Consider the following 27,555-nt stretch of genomic DNA (forward strand, 5'->3'; position numbering starts at 1 on the left):
ACCCTGAGTCATTTCGCCACCTTTATCTTTTGAAACGCGGTCTCTCATTGAGAGAGCACCTCGGCTCTGAGGCTGAGGCTGAGCCTTGGGACCCTCCTGGCTTCCTCCCCCAGCGCTGGGATTGCAAGCTCACACCACCACTGCAGCAGCCGGCTTTCACACTGGTGCTGGGGATCCAAACTCACTTCCTCATGCGTGCGTGGTGAGCCCTTTATTGACTAAGCTATCTGTCCAGCCTGTAATCAAATTTTATAACTCAACTGTGCGGTTCTAGAGTGTAAACTTTGAAGGTGACAGCCTATCACACGACGTCAGAAGATTAGCCACACCTGATTGTTCATCTCACGGATTTCAGGCCACTTATTCTGCCTCAAGGTTTTCCCAGGTTCTACCCTCAAACAACCTTCTTCTGGAGGGTGAGGAGGTCCAGAGGTCTTGACAAGAGCATGGGGCTTGAAGGTAAAATAAAGGAGAGGGTTATCGATCTGCTTTAAGCAGAGGCTTGGGTCCAGGAATCTCTGTGGCAATTCTTTACAAGAATACATCTCATAGGCTCGGTCACTGCATAATAGTTATGTGCGCATTTTATCTCTAGGCTACCCTACTCCAACCTGTGTTAGAATAGAGGCTCTGCCCTCAGTGTGCCTGTGAGGGGCCCCGTCACTGTCTGTGGACAGCTCACTCCACGGCTGCAGTGTCTGTATGGGAGCTGTCACTCCCTGCCCATGACCTCTTAGGTGTGATGTAGGTCTGAATCTGACCTGGCCACTGTCATGCTCAATGTCACCTCCTCGGCCATCCCTTGCCCTACATCTGAGCTTTACTGTGGTATAGCACCTGCCATAACCTTGTTAGGGTCATATACCGGGACGTGGTTTTACATGCGCCCATTTATAGTATAGTATAGTATAGTATAGTATAGTATAGTATAGTATAGTATAGCATAGCATAGAATAGGGCTAGTGAGACGCTCAGCTGGTAAGGGCACTTATCACCAAACCTGGCAACCTGAGTTTATTCCCTTGCTAACCACCTCCCACAAGCTGCCCACTGGTCCATGCACACAGCATGGCACAAGCTCTCCTCTGGCGTCCACGTGCACAGCGGGGCACATACGTGGTCCCCATCTCACACAATAAAATGTAATTCAATTATTTTAAAGAGCACACTTAGAAGTTTCTTTCACAAAATACATTATTTCCTTTAACAAGACGGCTTGCAATTTAATGAGGAGCTTATACAGTACTATTAACAGATGTTAAATATTTAACTGTTAAAAAGTAACCCCCCAAATAAGAAGCTATCAGGGGAAGACAGAATAGATTTAACAATAGAAGAGGAAGAGGAGGGGAGGGGGAGGGGAGGAAAGGAAAGAAGGAAGTACAGAAAGAGAAAGAAAAAGAGAGAAAGGAAGAAAGAAAGAAAGAGAGAGAGAGAGAAAGACAGAAAGGAAGGAAAGAAGAAAGGCAGAAAGGAAGGCAGGAAGGCAGGCAGGAAGGAAGGAAGGAAGAAAACTACTGACTACTGGGGACTGGAGAGAGGGCTCATTGGGTGAAAGCATCATTGCTCTTCCAGAGGTCCTGGATTTGATTCCTAGCACCCGCATAGAGGCTTGAAACCATCTGTAACCCTAGCTCCAAAAGATCCTATAACCTCTTCTGATCTCCATGGGCCCAGCCATGTACCATGCATGTGATGTACAAACATACATGCAGGCAAAACACTCATACACATGAAAAACACTTATTTTAAATATAAAAAGGAAAAGAGCTATTACTTAATAAAAGAATAACACTCAAAAATGATAACTAACCGATGAAGAATTTTTTTTTTTAAATCTCTAAAACAAAGAGTTAGTGTTTGAAACCTACAGGAAACTATGCATGAGCAGAAAACATTCATGAAACAGACACAAAGATAAGTCTGGGCAAGTCACACAGGGTCAGGGCCCCTGCGGGAGAACAGAAATAGATGCTGCTTTCCTGAGGGAGACAGAGAACCAGGAATGGGAGGCTGGTGTTCAAATCTCAATTCCCTGGGGTGGGAGAACTCCACAGTGCACGTAAGTGACTTCATATCCCAGCTCACAGGTATAGCAGCAAATATTTTAAAAAGGGAATCTACCAGCCCACGCTGGAGCCGGGGGGCCACATGGCACCTTCAGGGTATTTTCATCTCAGTCAGCAAAGCGTCTCGACCACTGAGCTCCCAATCTCCATCTCACGCTGCTGCTGGCTACTCTCTGAGCCCTGCAGCAGCTGCCCTCTTGCAATTCTCTTGCTGCGGACTCTGCTCACATTCCCAGCATCCCCTGTGGTCATAGTCACAACTCCCGGTTACCTGTTAAGATCAAACCTCAATAAGCTTGCAATTTAGCAATCAGATTTATATCTTAAAATCTCTTTTCACAAATCCTCCACACAGTAAACTCACAACCAATTGATGATGATATAAACTGCCCACCTAGATAAGACAAACTGTCCTATAAAAATCCATCCCTTATGGAATATTCATAACTACCTGTGGCCCTTTAAGGCCACACGGATCTGGGTCGTCCTTCTCCTCCTCTATCTTGGTTCTTCTTTCTCCTCTCTCCTCTCTTCAAAACTCTGTGCCCGCCTTACTTTTTCATCGCCCAATCACAGGCCTTGCCTTATCTTGTGCCTGCCTTCACCTGCATACAGACAACAATCTATACTCAGGGACCATGAAGAAGGTTTGCCCAGCTTCTAGGACAATTTGCATCACAGTATCTACAACACACACACACACACACACACACACACACACACACACGCACACACACGAACACACACAGACATGCATACACACACAGACATGCACAAGCATGCACACACACACAGACATGCACAAACATGCACACACACAGAGACATGCACACACATACGCACATACACACACGCAGACATGCACACGTATGCACACACAGAGACATGCACAAACATGCACACACATACACACACATACATTTTAAGGGCATTTTAGGGGCCCATGCAAAGACAGGTGATCCAGTGGGGAGTGCCCATGTGCCCACCAGCTTCTTACAGGCTATGTCTTGGGCTGTGAGGATAAAAGGCCTGGTCTAGGTGTCATCAGCCATCATCGGTGGTTCCACACACGTCAACAGCACCTGCTGAAAACCATGCACAGGTGTGTACGGCCTACTCCTCAGAGACACCCTTGGCATGGGATTCCTCAGCCCCTCTAGAGAGACATAAATCCTCTCACTGAATTTGATACCACTTCAACTCAAGTACCCAGGACCAGGAGCAGAGTGGGAGTGGCCAAGAGGAGCGTTCAGCTAGACGTCATCCCCCCCACCCCGTGTGTGTGTGTGTGTGTGTGTGTGTGTGTGTGTGTGTGTGTACTGTTTACTGTGTTTAGAAATGTATGTACCTACATGCTCAAGCAGGCAGAGGGCAGAGAACAAGCACAGTTGAAATCAAAGAAAGCCATGACTATGTGTCCCTCAGGCACTATCCAACTTGGTTTCTGGAGACAGAGTCTCTCACCAGACTGGAACTCAGCTCACCAAGTAGGCTAGACTGGCTGGCCACAAGCCCCGGAGATCCACCTGTCCCTGCCTTCCAATTTCCGGGATTATGAGCACATACTACCACACATGGTTCTGCTGACAGGACCATCATCTTGGCCTTGTGTTAGCCATTGCTAAGCACCCAAAGGTCATTTTAAAAGAAACATGAAAAGGTTACAGGGAGATAAGAGTGACTCTGTGTGCTCCTGATGTAAGCGGTAAGGGCCGGGGCCAGAACAATGTACTGGAATCAAGGCTCCTGGGCCTCACACACCCGGAACCTCGTTTTCAGAACTCTGGGTTTTAACACTCTGGTACTCCAGACCCTGAGACAAACATGTAGTGTGACCTCAAAGCTCCAGCAGAATCTGGATGTCCCCTCCATCACTTTCACACGTCTCTGAGAGCAAGCATGCTCCCCTAGAGTCCAAGACTTTCACCCTCTCAGAGGGCTTCAGTCATACACCAGCCTCTCCTCGTGGATCCACTCCTCTCCCCATGATGAGGAGGGGGTAGGGAGGCCCTCCCTCCATGCTAGACTAACCTTGGCTTCTGCATCTCCAAAGAGCAGGCTTCGTGGCTGAGGACTTGGGGTTCCCTTCTCAGTGGCCCCTGTCCTGGACTGGCTAAGCTCACCTGCTTCTGCTGCCTACCCAGTCTCTGAAATCAATTCCATGCATTGGGCTGTCCCAAATACATATGAGTCATCCGTGATCCCCCAGGTGTTGAAATTTGCTATGTTCTACACCCAAAGGTCTAGACCCACAAGTGACTTATCACATTAACAAGCTTTTGTTGCATAAACTTTCCTTGTTCCTTGATTTAAAACTATTGGTTAAATAAGATTGGCTACAGCCAATTACCAGAGGGATTAGAGGTAGGTGGGTTTGGAGTCACATGGTTGGAAGAGAGACCAGGAAGAGGAGGAGGAAGGAGAGGGGAGGAGGAAACCACCATTAGTGGAGGACCATGAGCACGTGACCAGAAGAAACAAGTATCTGGGGTATACTGCTGGGAAGGTAGCCAGGCCAGCAGTTAAGAGAGTAGATTAGGGGTGACCCCCTGTAATTATCAAAGCCATATAAAACAACCATAGTCTTAAGTCTCATTTATCTGTAGGCTAGTCAAAGTTAAGCTTGAATTGGTTGAGCCAGTTTAAGTCCTGTGTTTGGCTGGGGCTGCTGTGCACATCTGGTTCTCCTCAGCTCCTCTTGTCCCTTCTGCTTCGCTGGATCCCCTTTGTTCAGTGGGGTCGCCTCTTCTCAACTGCCGAGCCTGTCTTGGTTTATTTTGAGCTTCCTGGGGGTGTCAGAAAGCCATGTGATGTAGGAGCCCCTCACTCCCCCCTCCCCGGAACCAACTGTGGAATCCTAGTGGACTTGAGTGATGCTCACAGGGACAAAGAATGACAAGGGCTGCCAGGACATTTCCAGTTCCCCATGAACCCTCTCCAAGAGGTGCGGTTGACCGATGTGACTATATCTCGTGTTTTCTGTTTTATGATGTTTTGACATGCTAGGACTTGCTGCCGGGGAGAGACACCCCCCTCGCCCCTGAATCAGTCAGTTCCTAGGAAAAACAGCACAGGGTTTGGCTGGCACGTCCCTCAGACAGACCAGCCCACCCACACCCTTCTCTGACTTTGAGATGCAAAACTGTGTTTCCTATGCTCTGAACTGCCCAGAGCCTAGAGCCAGGGAATCAGAGAGGACCCTAAAGACCAGACAGAGGCAGGAATGGGAGATAACCCCTGCTATGGTTTGCATACGCTTTGCCCAGGGAATGGCACTGTTGGGAGGTGTGGCCTTGTTGGAGTGGGTGTGTCACTGTGGACGCAGAGCTCTGCCTGCACCATGCCTGCCTGGACGCTGCCATGCTCCCCCCTTGATGGCAATGGACTGAACCTCTGAACCTGTAAGCCAGCCCCAATTAAATGCTGTCTTTTATAAGACTTGCCTTGGTCATGGTGTCTGTTCACAGCAGTAAAACCCTAAGAAGACCTTCAAAGCCCAGAACCCAGAATCTGTGAAACTTGTCAACAATGAGCCGTCTGCTCTGCCTGTCCCCTACAGGAGCCACAGCAAAGGCCTGGCTTGGCCCCCTCTCTCTATCCTGGACACCCAGACCCTCTATGCAGCCAGAAGCCTTGTGTGGCATGAAGTGACCACTTCTTGGTTCTACACAGCCTCGTGAATCTTACAATACCACATACATCCTTCACGGGTCCATAACCTCCCAAGTGACCAGGGCAGGATTAGCCTGTGACCTGGCTAGCTATGTGGACAAATGAAAACGTGGAGGTCACGAACATCCTGAGCTTGAGAGGTAGAAGAAGCCTCAGGATCCATGGCGGCTGGCGGCAGTGACCATGGGTCTCTTGCGACTCATTAGGGCCCAGTTGTTATTGGGATACACCATACCTGTCGCTCTGGGGGTCAGAGAGAGAGAAGAAAGCACAGCCACACTTCAGGAGCGCTGGGAGTTTCCACATAGTTTATTTCGTCTTGGCACAGGTGACAAACATACAAGGTTTTAGAGCATTTATGCCTAGGGTAAAAACTCAAGTGTGGAGCACAGTGACAGACAGCTGGCCCGACTTTGCCTCAGACAGGTAGGGATCTTTAGTAAATGGCCACGGGTACATACTAGTTAGTAGTAGGTACTAGTCAAAGCTCTACGAAGCATGACGGGGCGGGGGAGAGCAACCTCACATTGGAATACGCAGACACCCAAACCTGGCCACAAAGCCAGGTGAAGCTGCTGCCAGGACCCACTTCCTGCCAGATCCCTCAGCATCTCACGGTGCTGCCCTCTTCATGGATGTGGGCAGAGCATCCCTGACATGTCTGCTTGGATAAACACAGAGGCAGAGAGTGCTGGCAGAGTTCCACTTTCAGCTGGAGTCATTACCTTCTTGTGAATAATATTACAGAAAAAATGGGGACATAAAACAAAACAAAACCAAGTATCAAAATGAAGACTTTCTGCAAGCTAGGGAGGGCCCCTAAAGTGAAACACTACACCAAAGAGCTATTGGGCTCACATCTGCCACTGAAACGTTCCAAACCATCATGTCCTGACTCTATCTTGACTTCAGCAGAGAGCAGCACACCCTCAGAGGCCCTCAGTTCCAACACTGGACAAAGTGCAGTCACACGGTCACCCACCAGGGCTAGAGGGACCCTGTTCTTTTTCCTTTCTTTGCTTGTGCAGCAAAAACAGAAAACACGTAAGACACTAAGCAGCCAACAAGATTTCCACAACGTTCATTTTCCTTAGAGTAAAAGAAACTCCTGCCGTCATTTCCTCAGAAGCAGAATCACCACATTCCAAGTCTGCCGAGATGCCAAGTGTCTGCCCTAGAGGTGGGGCTCGCCCCATGCCAAAGTACAAAACAGAAAGAAAAGAAAAATCCAGAAACATCAGCTCGTTGCTAAGATTCCAAACAAACCTTGGAGATATAAATGCAGTTACCCATCAACCAAACAGAAGGTCAATCTTAGTGTATCAATCATTTACTCCTTAAGAGTGCTGTCCCTTCAAACACTCAGGGTGTCTGTGTACAAGGGTTAATGTCCTAAGAGCTGAGGCTGGGTGTTCCAGGCATCGTAGCCTTATTTGACTCTTAGCTGATAGTCAGATCTGTGCTGACACCGACCAAACTCCCAGGTGGAGTTGGAGGCGGAATGAGACCAGCATGGAGAAAGCACCTACCTGGTTCACACACTGGAGACACATCCTTCTCAAACCCCGCTACCCTCACTACCAAACCAATACCAACACTTGCTGTGGGGGTGCAGGTTGCTGTGAACAGAATCTAGAGTCACCTGGGAGTTGGGCCGCTAAGCACGTCTGTGGGGAGTTAACTTGATTACATTAATTGGAATGAAAAGAGCTTCTTCCTATGGGTGGCAGCATTTTCTAACCGGGTCCTGGGAATGTATGCGTGGAGACAGCTGAGTGGAGTCGGTGTCTCAGTTAGGGTTTTACTGCTGTGAACAGACGCCATGACCAAGGCAACTCTTATTAGGACAGCATTGAATTGGGGCTGGCTTTCAGGTTCAGAAAGTCAGTCCATTATCATCAAGGTGGGAACACAGCAGCATCCAGGCAGGCATGGTGCAGGAGGAGCTGAGAGTTCTACATCTTCATCTGAAGGCTGCTAGAAGAAGGCTGGCTCCCAGGCAGTTAGGATGAGGGTCTTAAGCCCACGACCACAGTGACACACCCACTGCAACAAGGCCACACCTCCTAACAGTGCCATTCCCTGGGGCAGGGCATATGCAAACCACCATAGACAGTATGCATTAACTGTGTCTTGACTGCAGGTACAGAAGCACCCGCCCCCTCACAGCCCTGCCCTGGGACTTCCACAGTATGAAGGGCTGTAACCCAAACTCTGAGCCAGAATGAAACCTCTCTCCCTTAAGTTGCTTTTTATCACGGAAAGTGAATCTAAGACAGATGGGTAGTAAGTCTTCCAGATCCCAGGAACAAAATGCATGGTTGCTGAGATGTGCCAAGGCCTGTAGCATTTGTTTTCAGTGGGGGTCACTGTTTATAAACAGGACACAAGATACTTTATAAGTTCTCAAAAAGCAGGGCCTCTATTCGTGATCGACGAACTAATGTCCTTTCACGATCTGCAAGTAAGTACATTAATCCTTTTGACTTCCTTGGGGTTTGTTTGTGCTCTGTGGGGCACTATGCCCACAGGAAGACTCTCCTGTCTGGTGTACATCTGCCCTCTCTGGGGACATGTCACCCTAGAGGACCAATTTCAAAAGTGAATGTCAGAGGAACGGCTTCTTAGGCAAACGTCACGTGACAGTATTCTGTAAGTCTGGTACTTCAGCGATGAAGGTGTGTCTCTAGGCACCGTCTCCCTTGGCTCATCTGCAAGCCTTTCCCCAGGACGCCCCTCAAAAAGGACCAATAAAACCAGGCAATAGGAAGTCTGTTTTTCTTAAGATGCTTAACCAAGTGGCCAAGACATTCTCTTGGTTTATGAGTAACCACGAACAAGCACAAAGAGACCAGAACATACAAACAGGAACTATAAACTCCATTCCCCTGGGTCATGCAGAAGATTCAAGCTGGCTGTTTCTAAACACACTTCACCGTGACCTTTCAGAACAGACTATAAAGTGTAGCCTGGTTCTCAGCTAACCAGTGATTTCTACAGAGATGGCACGGTGAACACGGGGCTACCTCTTATGTTCCAGAAACGATGAATACTTAGGACCCCCACTGTTATAAAACAGCAGGGTTAGGTATGGAATCTAAACCAGTTATCTGGGAGCACACATTCTGTTCTTTAAACAGGGATCCTTGCCTGTATATTCTCAAAAGCACAACAGCCCAACACATGAGAGAAAATGAACGGACTTGGTTTTGGTCCTGCAACCTAAGTCTGAGTCTCCTTTGGACTCGAGTAGGGTGTTTAGGAAGTTAAATGAATGCCACTTGCTTGCTAAACTACACTCAAAACGGTGCGTTTCTCCTTTTCCTCCTCCATAGCATATCACCCCCCACCCCATACACACATACACTTTCTTTGAGGTGGTTGTAAATTAATCTCCCTCTTCAGAATCACAGAAGATACGTTCAAAACAACCGAGCAGAGGGTTCAAAGCATGCAACTGTCAAAACATGATTTTAACCTCCTGTTCTAGGAAGGAAAAAAAATCTCCCTGGTTCATTCTAAGACGGGAAAGGGGGTGAACATGCAGAACTACCAGGGTCTCCTGACCTGAGGTTCTTTTCCGTTCAGTCAGCAACAACGGCAACTCTACTGGTCAACTACCCTTTGCCTTCAGTATTTGAGAAGTTACTGTTTGAAGTTGAACCTACTTGCGAACACACGGTGAACTTTTTAGGTCCTGGTTAGGTCGTGCAGATCTTCTAAGTTATCGACTTAAACCTCAGAGCGGGGTTTGACCGTCTCTCTGTGGTTTGCAAGGATACCTGGCCTACTTTAGGACCCCATTCAGGTTTGAGAACCTTGCACTCGCTGGTAAGGAGGGGGCTGGGCAGGTTCCTCATTATACCCGAATCTGCACCTGCGTCCCACTTTATCCTGGCCTCCTCTACTTCTTCCCTTAGGTATGGGCTTCTCTGTATCTATCTTCCCACACTTTAAGCTATGACACCCCCCCCCCAAACAAGCGAAGCAAAAGCAGAATCCAGCACTGCAAAGCGGGGCTTAAAACAGCATTGCAAAAATGTCTTCAGCGCCAGTTGAAGCTTCTACTCTCAAAGCGTTTGCACGATGCAGTGTGGCCAGCAGCCTGGCCTGTGCGCGTCCTCCATTCCTGAGACCTCTTTGCCCTCCCTCCCCTACTGGGGGTGGGGCCCAGCCCATTCTTTGGAGCCCCCCACCACCACAAGTGCTGGACAGTGGAGCTGCCCAGCTGATCCTGTCCTAGGCCGCACCCTGTTCCCCACGGTCCGGCTTCTCAGGCAGGTTGAGCACAAATGGAAAGAGTACGCCCCGGACATCCAGCGGGGATCCCAGGGGCTCAGGTTCAAAACTGCCACCGGGTCCCATATCGCTGCCAGCCTCAGTGTCCTGAGAAGGCACGAAACGCCAGGTCCCAGCGCGGCTCACACAGTAGATGGTACCATCCAGGGCAACACAACGAAAGGGCTGCAGGCCTGCGGGTGCGCCGGGGGGCCGCAGGTGTGCAGCACACTGGCTCCACTGCTTGGCCAGGCAATGGTAGCGGAACACGCTGACCCCACCACCTGAACCAGTTGCAGCCTGAGCGTCACCGCGGCTCCCACACAGGTCAAAGCGATAGAGGAAACCGTCGAGGGCCACCATGTCGGCAGAGCGCTCTCGGCTGCTGCTGCATGGGCACTCCTGCCACTCATCGCGCCGGGGATCGTACTTGAGCAGGCGGTAGAAGAGTGAGCCCCCGGACACATAGATCTCGCCGTTACAGGTGGCAGCCTCGTGGGCCACTGCGAAGGCGCCCCGGGGAAGCGGGGCCACCGCGGTCCAGCGGTCAGCTCGAGGGTCATAGCGCTCCACGCTGAGCAGGCACTCGCCGCCCACGGCATATAGGTGGCCGTCCAGAGCCAGCAGCTGCACTTGCGAGCGCGCCTGGCGCAGGGGTCGCACAGTACTCCAGCAGTCGGTGACCGGGTTGTAACAAAACACCTGGTCCGACGGGCGCGCGCGGCCATCGGGACCCGCAGGAGCCACACCGCCCGCCACGAAGAGGTAGTTGAAGAGCACGCAGAGTCCGCAGCCGCGCGCGGGCGCGCCCTCGGGCAGCCGAGTCAGCTCTCGCCACTCCCCGGCCTCCGCCTGGTAGCAATAAACCGCTGCGTCCCCGCGCGACTCTGCGTCCCCGGACGGACTCTGCGGTCGACTGCCCGAGCGCTCCCCGGTTGTCCCCAGGGCAGCGGCCAGCAGACAGGCGCGGCCCGTACCCAGGCGGCGCCGCAGCAGCAGATCACGCTCTGCACCGGACAGGCGGCCGAAGACGGCCGGCTCGCGCAGCACCTCCAGATAGTGGTCGCTCATGAAGCGGTAGGCGGCGTCGCGCAGCTCGCTCAGCCGCTGCCGCTTGCCTGCGCTCAGCACCTCGTAGCAGTTGTCCAGGCTCAGCTGCGGCGCCATGGCCTCGGTGGCGCGCTGCGCAGCGCCGGGCAGCTGGAGGCGGCGCGCGCCGGCCACCACCTCGGCCACGTTGTCCGGTCGCACGCCGGCCATGCACCCGCTGTACGCGTCGGCCAGCAGCAGCCGCAGGGCAGTGAAGCTCACGCCTTGCACCCGCAGCACGTCCCGCGACGCACGCGCGCGGAAGTAGTCGCTGCGCGCCGCCAACACCGCCTTATGAGCCCGCAACCGGCGACCTGCCACCTCGATGACCAAGTCGGGCTCTCCGTGCTCTGACCCGACCCCGGGCGGCACAGGCACGGGCTCCCCAAGCTCGTCTAAAGACTCGAGCTCCACGGGACGCGCGTGCTCGCGGCGGGAAGGGGGCTCCTCCGGCGACGCGGGCTCTTCCGGGCGCGCGCACTCCTGTGGGGACTCTGGGGACGCCGCGCTGCTGACATCCCACTGCGTCTCCACCACACGCAGGTCGCTGCGGAGAGAAGGCGGAGAAGCTTCGGAGCCCTCCGCGGCAGAGGCGCGAGACTGCGGCGGGGAGTCGTCCCCGGAGCTGAAACACAGCGAGGCGCTTAGACTGCAGGGTGTCTGCGCTGGGGATGCAGCGCCCTCTTCCTCGGCTGGCAGAGGCAGGCTGTCCTCTCCCGGAGTCCTGGGCTCAGTCCCCGGGTAGAGGACGAAAGGCGCCACCGAGTTCTCCATGAGTGGGTTGTGTCGTGTGCAGTCGGCCAGCTCAGGAGCCACACATGCCCGGTGGAGGTAGAGCTTTGCCCTGGGGTCTCTGGCAGCACAAACCCTTTCCTTGGCACCGGATCGGATTTCACATGTGTCCACCCCCTGTTCACGCCACTCCCACCTTGCCCTTCCCACTCTCCTCTCAACGCCCCAACTCTCACTGAACTTTCGAAAGGGGAACTTCAACTCAGGCTACGTCCGTGGGGCGGAGGTCAATTAGCCTGGTGGCAAAGAGGGGTTTGGTTTTTGCTTTGTTTTTTTGCAGTTTACACATCGACTGCTCGGAGCTGAGGCTCCTTTGTATTGCTCCTTTGGAGAACTGAGGTTAAGTGTGTCTGGGCCACAAGCATGGGCGTCCTTGGACTCTGGGTGGACCCACTGAGTCACCTCCTATCACAGTACTGTAGACCCAGGACCAGCAAATCTTCCAGGGGCGGTGGCCACACTTAAATCCTTAGCTTCCGCTCTGTTCTACAGACTCCCGCTGTGCAGCCGAGAATCCAGCTGAGGTGTGTGTCTGGGTGGCAGCTTCCCACCCACACTGTCCACCTAGGGAAGCACTCCACCTATGGGTGAATGGCTGGAAAGGAAGCGTCTGTGTGTGTACCCAGGTTTTCCTCATTTGTCATCGGGAGCCTCCGCTGCTTCCTTCCCCGTCAGGTCCCCACATCACTCTCCACCTCCTTGCTCCTGTGTGCAGAAGGAAAGAGGGAAGATTTGAGTTTTACTGTTGAGTGAAAATGCTTTTACCCCAGACCCTCCGCCAGTTGCAGTTATCACTCCAGTCTGGTGCCCACACACGTCTGATCATCACTGGAGTTTGATGGACAGGAAATACATAATTACTCAGCCTTCCTCCAGGCTCAGGTCTAAAAAGAACCCAGTTCAGGTAATAGGTATTATCAAAAGAGGCAACAGGTATTACACTGACCACAGCAAACCTGACGACGTGGCTGGTTCCATAAGTTGGAAGTAGTCAGCTATCAGGGTGCCAAGGTTTAACCCAGGAGAGCTATGTTTAGAACCGAGGCCTCGGGTTGAGGAAGCGCAGGGTCGCTACAAAACCTTGTTAACTTGATTAATGTGTTGGCAGTCTCCTTGCCCTTTTTGCACAACGATTCATTCAATTACCAAAAACAAACAAACAAACAAAAAAAACCCAAACAGGCAAAAAAAAAATACCAAAACGTGTCAAATATTTGAAATGGTCCTCAGGCAAGGATCCTATTCTGATGCTCCACCCTGCTACCCCTGTGGTCATTACTGCAGTCAGGTCTCTTCCTCAGAGAGGAAAGTGCCAAACAGCATGAAGGCAACCAAGGAAGGTGAGGGAGGGGGTCGGGATCCCGCAGAATACCAGGCTGAGTTCTCCTGCCCTGGCACAAACTGGGCTACGGCTCCCTGCCTTGCTGGCGATCTAAGGGGCAGGTTATTGTGGTCCAGATGTACTCTAGCCTTCTGAAGAGGGTGAAACAAGAAAAGCAGAGGTGACTCAGGCCTGGTGCTTAAGTAGAGAATCACTTGTCCCCCTAGGCAATGGAGAAGAAGCATTCAGTTGCTTTCCTTGCACATCTCATGACCTGCTCTACACGTACACCATTACACAGTGTCCATACGGTTTCAGTGTGACCTGTCCCTCTCGGGCGGGCTTATGTTTAAACACATGGTTCCCAGCTAGATCTGTGTTGGAGGTGGCTGTGGATGCCTGAAGTGGCAGGCGTGCCCAACCTTTTGACCCTGGGACGGGATGTTGCCATCTACAGAGTTCCTTTGTGAGACCTGCACGAACACATTAACCCACCCTCTAAAAGTTTGCTTTTAAAACCTCATGTTTTAAGTTATGAGTTTGACTTGGGCCACATTCATTGCTATCCCGGAGATATATATCTGTTTAGGAGCTGGCATTATGACTCCAGGGTCATAGCCCATCTCTATCCCACCTAGTTTTCTGCTTTCTCATCTGCCAGGACAAGACAAAACCCGGGCAGACTGTCACCACCATAGACGGAGCCCCTGCTGTCACACCTACCCTGTGTAATGGACCATGACCCTTTAAGCAGCAAGCCCAAACAACACTCTTCCCTTGTTTATCGGTATTTGTTACAGTGGTGGGCAGCTTACAATGAGGATGTGAGGATGACTGCAAACACAGAGAGGTACACCAGCACCCCAGAGGTAGTAGAGCTTTTCTTCCGGGCTTAGCCACTGAAGGAAATTGAAGTCAGAAGCAGGGCATGCCGTGGCTCCTGTGGAAATGTCTGGAAACTTCACTGTATGAGACAGAAGCTGGGCTGGCCTCCCGGTTAGCCCATTCTTCACAATGCCTCTGGGACAGGCAACAGACCACCAACCTTAGATCGTCTGTCCTGGGAAGTGGTCTCAGAACAGCCTGGTTCCCTGGGCTTGATAGTCCCCAGAATGTGTAGGTGATAATCCTGTGGTATCTTTACGCTCCTTCACAGTCTGGGAGGGGAACCAAGCAACAGAAGATTCTAAAAGGGAGGCTTGGGATTAGCCATTTGAAGATCCCATAGAAACAGTTTAAAGCCGCAAAGAAGGTTCAATAAGGGAGCACAGTCTACATGACGAAGCTATGCTAAGGCAGTGGGATGGTCTGGCCCATACCTATGGGACCTGTCTCTGCTCACGAGGCCTCGGATCGAACCCTCTAGCTCCTCCTACTCATTCAGGGAAAGGAAACTCAGTTAGCTACAAAAGCATGCTTGCTGTGCTCTTAATGCGTGTGGTGGTTTGTATATGCTCAGCCCAGGGAGTGGTACTGCTAGGAGGGTTGGAGTTCGTGTGTCACTGGGTGTGGGCTTTAAGACCCTCATCCCAACTGCCTAGAAGCCAGTCTTCTCCTAGCAGCCTTCAGATGAAGATGTAGAACTCTCAGCTCTCCCTGCGGCATGCCTGCCTGGATGCTGCCATGTTCCTGCCTTGATGATAATGGACTGAACCTCTGAACCTGTAAGCCAGCCCCAATTAAATGTTCTTTTTAAGAGTTGCTTTGGTCTAGTGTCCATTCACGGCAGTAAAACCCTAACTCAGACAATGCCCTTCGTCCCAACACACACACCACCATCGTGCCTTGTGGAAGCACATTTCCAGAGGATGGCTTTAATAGTATCACACTGAATTCCTCTGTGTCCCATGCTGCCCTTAGCACGGACAGCAGAGTGGGTGGGCTGAGCTCTGTGGTCTGAGCATGACACAGCGGTAGCCTCACTCTGCTCCCTCCTCAAGCAAGAGCTCCCCTGTCACCCTGTGACACCTGTATGAAGCTGACTGGTAACAGGCTATGAGCAACCTGGCAATCACGCTGTCCCGCACCAGAGCCGGGATTACACTTCAGAACTGCAGTGCAACTGGGAGCTCAGGTTGACGGCACAGCTCTCTATCTCAAAGAAGAGCTGGGGGTATCAAACTTCCCCCAGAGGAGCAAGGCACCCCTTACAGAGGCTTAGCCTGGAAACAGAGCAGCCAACTCACTTTTACACAGAAGCCCCAGGTATGGCTTCCTGACAGGCTGTCTGTGGGAATGAGCAACTGAGCTTTCTGACGCTGCTTCCCTCCTGTTCTCATATAGAGCCATGTTCAGGGAAGCAACGTTAGCTGCTCAATCAGAGTAGCCATGCTCGTATCGGAGTATTAACTGTAAGCTAAACCATCCTTGAGATGTTATGAAAGTCTAAACAAACAGAATAAAGAAAAAGACTCAGACGGCTGTAGTTCTGCTAAGACCATTCCCATGAAATTCTAAACCAGATGGAGGTTTGGAAGTGGAAATTTCCCTGCTTTGTGGCTGGCTCTGGGCTGAGGAATTCCTTGCTGTCTCCTGCAGAGCGCCTCCCTCACTATTATGGTGCAGTAATTGAAGCTCTGGAAGCCTGCTCTTGACCTTAGGACAGACTCCCCTCAGCGGGGCAGCTCTCCCAGGACAGGGGTTGGAAGGAGCTCGCAAAAGCAGGAAAAGGGGGAATGGGTGGTAGAGAAAACCTCCTTCTTAGCTAATCAGGAAATCATGCACTATAACAAGGCTTGATTATACATAATTTACACAGCATTGTCTCCATGAGAATATGACCTTCTGGACCTTAAAAGTGTGTAAACAACACTAAGTGTCTGTCCGTTTATATTTACCATTAGAATGGGCTTGTGTGGCTCCCCAATGTGGACACTGGGCTATGTGCTTAATGTGGGCATCGGTTTATTCAAAATTAAATGCCATGCTTTACCAGAATGCCAGTTGTTTAAAAAAAAATCTTTTCAGTTTACTACAGCCAACTCACTCTACGTTTGTTGATGGACTTACAAACCTGAGGCAAACTTCAATGACAGGATGTACCAAAAGACAAACCTCCCCCGTGTCTCTCCCACACCATGCCTGTGTCCCCCACACCTACAGGAGGACCCCAAGTTCCCTGGGAAAAGTGTCTCTGCTCCCCATACCTGGTGCTTCATAGTCAAGAGCCAAGAAACACAACCCAGTTCCTTGGGCCAGCAGATGAGATGCAGGCCAATGCCTTTCCACTCACCACGCACTTTTCCCTCCAACCCACCAGAGCAGCAGCTCTTGAGATAGTGAGTGCCCACAAGCTCAAGACGGTGGCCTTGCAAGGAAGGGTATGAGGTAGAGATATGTGTGTGTGTGTGTGTGTGTGTGTGTGTGTGTGTGTGTGTGTGTCAGGGCTGGCAGCTTTGTTTAGCAAAGGCCATTCTCCTGTGAGCCAAACTTCTTATCCCTTAAGCTTGGCACCTGCTCCAATCACAGCTGGCCTCGGGTACAGCAGCCAGAGGACGCTGACGTGGGCTCGTTTTCACCGTGTGTGGCACCTTCATCTCACTCATGAAAGTGTGAAGTCCAGTAGGAGGAAGGGCCCATCCCTGGCAAGGAGCTAAGTGAAGTTAATGGAGTGTGGCTAGGGTGACAGAGGTCATGTTCAGATACAGCAGCCCATGGCCGTCATCCCCCGCTCCCCCTCACAGTTCCTATAAAGAAATGACAGCCACCACGCTATGACTCTCCTCGAACCTGTACTCCTGACTTTCCAAAAGGAAGCTCGCCAAGCACTTTGCACCGACCGCCAGGGCTACCCGAGGCTCACCCATAACCAACAGACAGCAATCAACAGGTTGACAAGAATCACCTGGACACCAAGGACAGGCTGCAGCTACGTGGCATGGCCCCCTCATGCACTGTCAAACCTCTGAGAGGCCCCTTGTTAGATGCACAGGTCTGAACTTCGTACACTCCCTGCCATATTGTATGCCTATGACATTACTAGCTAAAAAATCTCTTGCTCGGAAGGACAAGATGCTTCAGTGTGCCCCGCCCACCCACCCACCAGGACCCTGAAATCTGAGACCATTCATTACTGAGGGATATAAAAATAGCTCATAAGCACCCATATAGAAATGTCCCGAAGCCTACAGTGCACGAGGTTGTGTGTGAGATGACAGGGTGTTGTGTGTGAGAGAGCTCGGGGTTGGTAGCCATGCTGTGTGCTGGCGAGGCAGGGGGCAGCCTCTTGTAGATAATGGCACTGAGTCCTTCTGCTTTTGTCTCTCCTGAGACAAGACTTCGCTCTACAGCCCACGCTGAACTGTACCCTGCCTCGCGGCCGCCTTGTCTGGCCTCAAGCTACAGCCCCCTTCTTCCCTAGTGCTGGGATTCACGGGAGTCTGCTGTCACACCCAGTGCCTCTCCATATTCACAGAAACAAACCTATTTGGCTTGTGTAATCATACAACTTGCAGACTTTAAAGCATAAAGCCATATCGTTTTTTTTTTAAAGATTTAATTGATTTATTGCATATAAGTACCCTGTAGCTGTCTTCAGACACGCCAGAAGAGGGCATCGGATTTCATTACAGACGGTCGTGAGCCACCATGTGGTTGCTGGGATTTGAACTCAGGACCTCTGGAAGAGCACTTGGTGCTGTTAACCGCTGAGCCGTCTCTCCAGCCCCATAAAAGCCGTTATCTCGAAAGTCTCAAATGTATACAAACTGGGTCAGTGGGTTTGGGGGATTTAGCTCAGTGGTAGAGCGCAAGCGCAAGGCCCTGGGTTCGGTCCTCAGCTCCGGAAAAAAACAAAAACAAAAACAAAAACAAAAACAAAAACCAAACAAAACAAAACAAAAAAAAACAAACAAACAACACTGGGTCAGTAGCCTTGTTTGATCTTTCTGAAGTTTTTCCATCGAAAAAGTACTCATGCTTAAATTCCTCTCCCAGACGCTCTTTTACCCTCTGAGCTCTCGTGGGTTTCTCGGCTTCCCTTTTATTCCCCTGCACCTCCGTCCTGGCCAAAGTGCAGGAACAATACTAGAAATCATTTCCCTCGGCCCCGATGGAATACCACTCACAGAACTCTGTTTACAGCCACGTTAGGGTGATCTCAGCGCAGACCTTGAGGTTCTGGGAGGCTTAGGGCAGCACGAAGAGAACATTTGCTCCAGTAGGCTTTAGGGAAAACCCCCATCCACTCCATCCCTGGTACAAGGCAGACAAACCCATGGGGATCAGACTTGTATTATTGATAGAAAGGGGTTGACATTAAATGCTCCTTCACTCAAAACATCTACAGGTCAGAGGACTCGAGCTGTGCTCTGGGCACATGAAAACACATGTCCGGATGCACACAGAATATCCCAAGTGTTTGACCCTCTTGGTGACTCAAGCAAAGTTGGAGAAAAACAAAGCACAACCCCCTCCCCGCCGGAATCACTACAACCCCGGGGAAATGTAAGACTAGCTGACATTTATAGCTTCAACATCCAATCCCTGGCAATGCCTGCCTCAGCCTGATTGTCAGCTCTCCTGAGAGCCCAGAACTAAAACTGAACGTTTCCCCACTGCCAGCTCACAGTGTCCTAAAGACCAGCCGGGCTGATGAACCTGCAGCTTTGTCCACCATCTATCCACTCAGGCTCTGACTGATGCTCCAGCGCTGGGAAATACTTCCTGGTGGTGATTAGCAGGCACCTGCCCTGTGCCGAGTACACAGGAATGAACACCAGAATGGGGCAAGACATCAGTTAGTCCTCAGTCCCAGGGACTGTATCAGGAGGAGACAGACAGAGCTGGCACATGTTCCAGTAGAATCAGATGCCATGATCAGCTAAGAGGGGACACAAGACCTAAGACATCGTGACAGAACCTGACTTCCGGGCCAGATGCTGTGCTCAGAGAATGTGAAATTGACTCCGGAGCCAGAGGGAGCCTGGGGGGGCAGGGGGTGGGGTAAGGCTTTGGGAGTAAGTCTGGCTCAGATGGAACCATAGGGGACCTCAGGAGCCAGTGGGGCAGCAGGATCTTGAGTGGTCACCGTTATGTCACCTTGGTTAGAAGCCGAACTATCAGTGGCTTTCAAAGAAGGAAAGCAGCCTGTGAGGGGGTGGAGCCGCCTGTTTAGTCCTTTCAGATGTGGGCAAAAGGTAAAAGGTTTTGATTCTTATTTTGCAACACTGTTACCTTCACCTTGGAATCAACGAGCTAAGGCCTGGGCAAGCCAATCAGTGTGAATCCCACAAACACAAGCTAGGCTTTGTACAGCTTTCCGGATGTCACTCTATAATGCCATTTACATGCCTTATAAAATATAAAAGGGCCACCTACCATTTATAAAGTGGTAAACACAGGAAGGGGGGTGAGATGGGTCTTTTGTGCGCTTATGAAGTACAGAGGCGTTTCCTCCGGCTTTGTGGTGTGGGCTTTCTCAGAAGGGGTGAACATCAAAGGCCCGACAATAACCGTTCAGTCTCGGAAACTGGAGTGTCTCCTTTCTCGTCACTTGCTGTTTACCTAAAGTCTTGTAGTTTATAATCTGCTGTTCTGAACACTTCAGTAGGAGACTTTTCAAGGGAGTGAGCCGGCCTACACTAAACGCAAGGTGCAAAGATCCCAGACAAAGTGAGATTGTCACCAGGCAACAGGTCTCAGTTGGATCCCATGCTCTTGAACAGGACGGGTGAGTGACTGCTGTGGTTACTCACATTCCAGGCAAATGAAATAAGGGAAATCAAAATGAACACTCACGGGTGTGATCTCTGAAGCTCTAAGCTCTTGGCTTTATAGGGGTTAAACTTAGGCAAGGTCGCACACGGTGGCAGCAGGATGAGAGCTGCCCAACCATAGGCAGGTCCCAAACTGTGTCTTCCAATCAGAGAGGCAGAACAAACGGCTGGGAAGCCCCCCCCCCCCAAGCTTCATGGCTCTTCTCACCCATTGTGCCTACATTGTGTGAGAACTGTCCGTTCAGTTCTCCAACATAGGATGTTATGGAACTGGAGCTTCCGGTTCAGCCTGCACAGCAAGTGTTAACTGCTTCAGGTCCAGAGGAAACACATGAGTCTTTTCATCACATTTAGCGTGCAAAGCCTCACATCCTGTTTGGATGTCAGGACGATAGGAGGCCTGGGTCTGATGAGACCGAATAGGAAGATCAAGGTGGGGCACTGGGTGTGGTTAAATGAAAGTCTAGGTCACTAGGTGACTGGGTGTGAAGCAAAGCTCGGCAGGGTTCTCTTCGCTGACAGGGCTTAGCCACTGCTGTGGTAGAACCTGTGGTCTGATGGGTAAGAACAAGAAGGCCACTTCCTGTCCCAAGGACCAGGAGGTGAAGACACTTGTGGCTGCAAACTCTGCCTACAATTAGGCCCTGGGATGAGTTTGCACCATGAGTTCCGGATGTTTCCACCCTCGCTGGCTTCTCAGGGGTGGCCAGCATTCATCTTCATATCATTTCTCCTGATGTGCGGGTTTAAAGGCTGCTTTACGGCACATTCAGGAGCTCCCACTTGGGTCAGTACTTAGCAAGACCTCCTGGCCACCTTGGAATGGTGAGGCTGCACCTCTGCTGTGACTGGTGTGACCTCGGAGGGCTGTGTCATGGGAGGCCTCTCCCCACACTCCAACACTGATACCCTCTAGGAGCCAGAAACTACCCAAGTGTACCTGACCAGGGTAAAGTACCGGGTAAGGAGTGGCTGTGACACAACCCCAGCACAACTGAGGAGGCTATGCTCTTAGGATTATTACCTCCCATTGGGACTGACGGTCACGTGGGTGGGGGCCCGTTACCCTTCCAGCTCATGCTGGTAGCCTGCCTATAAGACATCAACACCTTCTCTCTGAGAGGGTCTCAGGAATATTACACAGGCACTTTTCATTTATATAGGTTATACATTCCCGGGTCTGAGAGCGTATTCCGGGCACTCCTAAGACCATCATACTTTATCAGAGAGCAGCAGAGAAGGCGTCAAGATAGACGGTATGTGGAAAGGAGCAGGCTGTGTCTTAGGGTAGACTTCCAGGTGTCCCTCTCCTTTGGGACAGGGAGGTAACAGACATTAACTAAGGCAAGCAGTGGTCTCCAGCTAGCTCTGGGCACCTTGCTATGCTAGCTGCCTGCTCTGTCAATCTTCCAAACAACACCTGGCTCCAAGAACAAGTGAGTTTGGGCAACTTAACACTGCCTGTCTGATACACTGATCTCTGTATTATTATTGTTGCTACGACTTGTGCTGGCTGGTTTTATGTCCACTTGACGCCCGCTACAGTCATCAGAGGAGGGAACCAACTCAGAATATGCCACCGTAAGATCTGGATATAGGCAAGCCAGTTCAGCATTTTCCTTTATTAATAACTGATGGAAATGACCCAGTCCGCTGTGGGCAGTGCCAGCCTGGGCTGGTGGTTCTGGGTTCTATAAGCAGGCTAAGTAAGCCATGAAAAGCAAGCCAGTAAGCAGCACTCCTCCATGGCCTCTGCATGAGCTCCTGCCACACCCCCACCCCGGGTTACTGTCTCATGAGTTCCTGACCTGACATCCTTCAATGATGAACAGTCGGTGACAGGGAAGTGTAAGTCAGATAAGTCCTTTTCCCTCCCCCAAGCTGCTTTTGATCATGGCGTTTCACCACGGCAACGGTCACTCTGATTGACACTACTGTTCTAATTACCGTCATCCAATGTGCTTCTGCAACACAGAGTGTCTTTGTCTGGCCATAAAGGTCCCGACTTAGCTTGTTTCATTGGACACAAACACAGCCACCCATGGTCCCGTGGGTCCTTTAGCACAGTAGAACTCTCTGCCCCTCACTTCATGCCTTACCCTTAGAGGTGAAGCTTGTCTCTTACAGACAGCGTCAGTTGAATCCTATCTGGAAAGCAGCTGCCATGGGCTCTTTTGGAGAACTTAACCGACATTATGCATGAGGTAAGAGCTAGTGGGTAAAGTTTCCTCTAGACTTTCCTTCAATGTTTGGTGGTTTGTGGTCCTGGCCATCTTCTCCTTCTCTTTGTGCCCTCCCTTAAACTCCAGTGTTTGGCAAGTCTGTTGTAGGAGCCTGCTCTGTGGCTACTGTGATCCTACCTCACTGAGTTGGAAAACAGGGACGAGAAGCACAGGGCTCTGTGGTTCCTTTCCTGCAGAGCTAGGAACGCTAAGCTCTGTGTTGGCAGCGGCCTTGCAGAAGTCTGAGCAAAGGAAGCACTTTAGACAGCTGGGATGTTCGGATGGGGCTTTTGCCCAGTGGCATGGATCCCCAGAGACTGCTGGAAACTCAGGGCATTTCAAGACAATGGGAAATTGGATGGGGTGAGATGTAGCCAGCTTCGGTTAAAGGAGAGGGATTTGGTACAAGATGAAGGAGCATGCTAGGCTCTGAGGGTACTGTGGGGTAGGACAGAGGCACTGCTAGCTTGTGCCTGGTTACCTCAGGGTAGCTGGAAGAAAGGCTATGAGATGGGAAATGGTTCCTTTCATCATTCCTGCAGGTGTGCTATGCTATCTGGATGTTTGGTCCAACACTAGTCTTACTGTCACCTGAAACACTTTTGAGATAAGACTAGCAAATTGAGCAATGGAGATGCCCTCTGTTCTCCGAGGAGCGCCTTACCCGGTCATTGCATGCTTAGGAGAAATGGAGGTGTCTGAGGGAAAGAGAACCCAGACTCCAGGCTCACACCGCACCACCACCTCTTTGTGGTAGGCTAACACACTTCCTGTGACTGTAGCTGAACACCTGAGCTGGGAAGTTTATGAAACATGGAAAAATTGTTTATCTCTGAGGATGGGAAAGTCCAAGGGCATGGCGCCGGCTGTCTGCAGGGCTGTTGGCATGGCTGTTGGTTGCTGCTTCAGGGAATAGCCAAAAGCACAGGGCAAGTGATCCCTATACAAGATGCAAAACGTGAGGGGTGCACTCACGACGAACCAAGTCCTACAAGAGCTTGCATGAGAGCAGCACCAACCTCCGAATGACCAAGTATGTGCCATTAGGAACCAAGCCTCCAGGACAGCCTTTCGGGGGAGACTCTATACCCTAACCATAACTGGGACCACGCCTCCGTATAAGTGTTGGAGAACAATCACATTCAAAGCTCAGGACCTGGAGCCCCGGCCTGCTGCATGGTTCATCTTCATTGTCAACCTGACTGGATTTGGAATTATCTAGAAGATGTACCTCTGAAGGGAAGAGCCACCCTGAATGTGGGAGGCACCATCTTTATGCTAAAATTGAAGAAAGCACGTTGGGGCAGCAACATTCATCTTCTTGCTGCTTCTGGACTGAATGTGACCCAACCTGAGCCAGAATAAATCCCTCTCCCTTTAAACTTCTTGGCAGGTAATCAATCAATCTCAATCTCTCTCTCTCTCTCTCTCTCTCTCTCTCTCTCTCTCTCTCTCTCTCTTTCTCTCTCTCTCTCTCTCGTGCATGTGTGTGCGTGCATACACACACACTCATTCTCTCTCTCACGAGTGTACACATATACTCACACTAGGGCACTCATGCTGTCTGAGGAATGCAGACATGACCAACAATGACCCTGTACTGTACTCGCTGTGGTACCTCAAAAAATATATTGAGATATATATTTTTTTACCCTTATCTCATGGTGGTGGCAAGGGTTGAATTAGCAGTGGGAGGTCTGACTGTGTCGGGTGATACTTTACAAAGACACCTCTTAGGTGTGACCTCCTCAGTACTCTCCCTGAGGTATGGGGTGACAGAGCACCTTGAGTGGTGAGTTCCATCTCTCTGTCAGTCAGCAGGCGGGGACCGTGGCGAAAATGACACTGTGACTTTGAAGGCTCCTCAGGAAAAGGGGTGCAGCTTCCACAGGACTCTATGCTCCTCACAGCCCACCATTCACCAGGGAAGGAGCTGAGGCACAGAGATAACTAAGAGGCCTAGCTGCCTCTGTCCAGCCATGCCAGAAGTGACTTAGGCCTGCCTTTAGGCTGCCACATCTGGCACTGATTGGCAGACATACCACCCCTGAGACTGCACGGCCGAAAGCAAAATGAATGAATGCTATTATTCAAGGCATCAACTTCTCTCAGCCCTGAGGACCTGAACTGGAGTTTTGATGCTAGAATTGAGGTCTGCATCCTATGGTAATGGGGAGTAAACAAGGGCTCATTCTCACAGGATTTGTGTTTTAAATGGTTACACTGACCGGTGCATCTAGAAGCGTTTGTCCAACTCTGTGCAGAGATGGCCACCCCAGCAAGAGTGGAGTGTGGCTCACAGGTCCCAGATACAGTGAAGACAGAAGCCAAGGCTGCACGGCTCTAAGACTTCTTAACTAAGATGACGACGACGCCAACTATCCTGCAAGGCTTTTTATTTACGAAGCACTGCCCAACTTCGGGATTTCCCTCTGATGCAGGATCTCAGTTCTGTAAAACTGAACCACATGCAACTCCACCCAGCCTCCCAGTGTTGAGCTCCATTGCTGTATATGAACTGAAATGAAACCACAGACCCAAGGCAGGCTCTCCAAGGGCTCCTCTCTGGCCTTCTCCAGTGATCTATTTCATACCACAGGGCCTTTGCACATGAAGCCCCTGCCGATGATGTGCCATACCAACCCCCTTGCCACGCAAGGAGCCTCTGTTATATGTATTTATGGGATGTATACGCACTCCCCTCAGAGACGTCACACAAGTATTGGGAAGGAATGCTTCCTACTTTCTCTCATTTTGAGTCGAAGATGCACAGGCAGGGAGACCAGGTCTGTTACCCATAATTCTGTACCTAACACCAAAGACTGCGCCATACTCGCAGCGGACATCAACACACATCGCTGAAGGAAAAAGAGTGTCCAGCCATTTGAACAGTACTGTCAGGACTGACCCGAAGTAGCTTCAGTTTCCAAGGCAATATTTAATTAGGATATTATGTCTAGCAGGACCCAGAGTGTTCCCAGAGTGTAAACTCCTAGAAGTTTGCGTTTTATTATAAAAGTTGCTCACTGTAAATATTCTGCAAACATTCGCTGGCACTCACACTCTTGGCATACAACCACAATAATTTCGAGAGAGAAGCTGAACACCAAGGCTGTTTAGTGAGACAGCAGTCCGTGGCTTCCAGAATAGGGCAAACATCCCAGGATTACAGGGGCTTGTGGGAGACTGGGCTGGTTTCCACTGGAGGCAGCCTATTCTGCTCCACGCAGTCCTGATGCCCAGCTGACACCGTCTGTTCTGACCACAGCCTCAGTGCAGGGCGGTCCAGAGAATCAGTGTAACTGCCTAAGTGGATCCAGATTTGCACCGAGCTGTTGTTACACAGTAATCTTTGCCGTTGGTGTTTGGGAAACATCTGAAATATGAACTGGCAAAAGGGAGAGCTACTGAGCTCAGGAGAGTGCGTTGCAAGGAGGGGGGACACCATCAAGTCCCTTTGTTCATGCTGTGACTGCAGGGACCTCATCAGGGACCACAGAAGATCTCAGGGGAACAAAGTGGTCATGTGACCCAGTCTGGGGCCCACAGATCTAGACACAAGGCATAATGGCCCCCAAAATGGTATTTCTGGGAAGGGCTGGTACAAAAAGACACATGTAATGCTCTCCCTCCTCCTAAACCAGAGATGACCTCACATGCTGTAAACAAAATGTTGGAAGTATTTCTCCTTTGTATTTTTCTAATAATGTGATGAGAGCCACTTCTCATAGTTGATATGAAAAGCTCTGAAGACTTTTTAATCTCATCAGTACCTTAGCTGACTTTCACTGGAAGGGAGCGTTGGAGCACCTAGTCAATCAGAGGGTGATGCTGGTTTTTCCCAGCAACTCTGGTACCCGGGAAAGCTTCCTTCTGCCTGGCAGAGCTGGGGGTTGGGGGGAGGCATGTCTAATAATAGGAACCGCTCAGGATGAAAGGCTTACGGGTGCCATTGAACAGCCTTGGGGGTTACTAATTAGAGACCGAGTAACTGTAATTCAGGGGGAAGGAGTAGGGTGCTGGGAACCCACGGGGAATCACGGACTCTTCCCTTGGTGCTGAAAGGTGCTGGGGACTTCGAGATAAGCTCCCGAGTGGGGTGAGTGGAAGGAAAAGAGCTCATTTTTCCTGTCTCTGGAATAGACACTAGCGGGGGTAAAAAGAAGTAGTTCTTTAAGAAAGCTAAATAATGTTGGTGTGAAAACCCTCCTGTCTAACGCTACAGGTGCAGCGGGACAAGAGAGGGGAACTCGGCAGGACCTGCCCCCACTGCCCTGGAGGGAGCTGTCCCCGCCGCACAGCGGGCGGGGATGGCAAGGTTCCAGGAAGGCTTGGGCTCCACTCCCAGCCTCTTCCCAGGACGAAGGCTAGCCGCACACTCAATCCTAATTTAAATGCAGCGCGCTTCCCTCCTTCCACCCCCCTCCCCACCGTGCTGTCAGGCACGTACCCGCGCAGGCCACCAGGCATCCCCGACCCGCCGTCTGGCTCTATGAGCCAAGGCTCCCTGAACCAATACTGTGACTGTGTCACGGCCCACGCATCCCACAGACTATCCGTGGCGTCCAGGGGGTCCCCGACCGGGTCCTCCAAACCATGTCCATATTCCGAGCTAGCTAGCGCCCAGTCCCTGAGCCCCCCAATTAAGAACCCAGAGCCACAGACAGGAGAGGAGCAGCCGGACCCATGCCAGGGAGGGGCCCGCGCGGGCGACTCACTGTCGCCGGTCGTCCTCCCACGCCCCGCCCGGCGCTTGTCTTAGAGCAACCCGGTCCCCGGAACCCCGAGTCAGTCCCCACTGCCCTCCAAGAGCAGCATCCCTGCCGACCACCCCCAAGGTTCCTCCATCGTTCCGGAATCAAGCAGGCCGCGCCCGGGCCCCCTACCTCACCGCTCGCAGCCTGATGCTCTCCCTCCACTCCTGCAACCCACCGGAGCCCAGGACTCGCAGCCTGGCCGGGGGGCGTGGGGTCTGTGACACGCGTGCGCACGCGACCATTCGCGCGCACCTGTGGGAGCGCCCCCAGGGCGAGCGAACCCTCCGCGCCCCTGTGCGAGCGCTGAGATGCTGCGCGCTTTCCCGATGCCGGGAGCGCGCCGGGCTCCTCCGCACGCGCGCCAACCACTGGGTTGGCAGCAGCCCATTACTCCTGCCTGTGCCCTGCGCTTGGAGGAAGCGCGAGCTGGGAGGCGGCCCACGGCCGGGGCGCGCGTGCACCTCGCGGTCCCTGCCCGCCACCTCGGGCTTGGAGGTCCGTCGGTAAGGGCTGCAGCTGAGCCAGTCCTCCGCGGATCTCGTGCGCGCTGTGCCCAGCGCCTGCCCGCAGCAGCTCCTGCGCCTCCGCACTTAACCCATTCCAGGCCGAGTGAACAGAAAAAAGCTGGGAGCTCGCTCT

General features: G+C 51.6%; 2 protein-coding genes and 1 long non-coding RNA gene across 5 annotated transcripts; 2 read left to right on the plus strand and 1 right to left on the minus strand.

The window, feature by feature from the left end:
- The window catches only part of Erich1 (glutamate-rich 1), a gene marked incomplete at its 5' end in the record, with an annotated part of 52,793,804 nt that overhangs the window by 51,837,800 nt on the left and 928,449 nt on the right, over positions 1-27,555 (plus strand).
- Kbtbd11 (kelch repeat and BTB domain containing 11) lies at positions 6,033-27,460 on the minus strand. 4 transcript variants are annotated; one of them, NM_001107326.2, is given in 2 exon segments: positions 6,033-12,605; positions 27,209-27,460. In NM_001107326.2, a coding segment is annotated over 1 exon segment (1,902 nt). In that variant the 5' UTR covers positions 11,883-12,605; positions 27,209-27,460; the 3' UTR covers positions 6,033-9,980.
- On the plus strand, positions 19,680-25,897 carry LOC102551149 (uncharacterized). Its single transcript, XR_015640083.1, has 4 exons — positions 19,680-19,891; positions 22,065-22,141; positions 22,702-23,552; positions 23,974-25,897. It is a non-coding gene; the product is annotated as an uncharacterized LOC102551149 (long non-coding RNA).

This window comes from Rattus norvegicus, chromosome 16, assembly GCF_021556685.1.
Source record: "Rattus norvegicus strain SHRSP/BbbUtx chromosome 16, alternate assembly SHRSP_T2T, whole genome shotgun sequence".
Lineage (NCBI taxonomy): Eukaryota > Metazoa > Chordata > Mammalia > Rodentia > Muridae > Rattus > Rattus norvegicus.

Bases quoted from the DNA above. Each gene is read 5' to 3' on its own strand.
- Kbtbd11 (XM_087588532.1), bottom strand. From the start codon at position 11,882: ATGGAGAACTCGGTGGCGCCTTTCGTCCTCTACCCGGGGACTGAGCCC.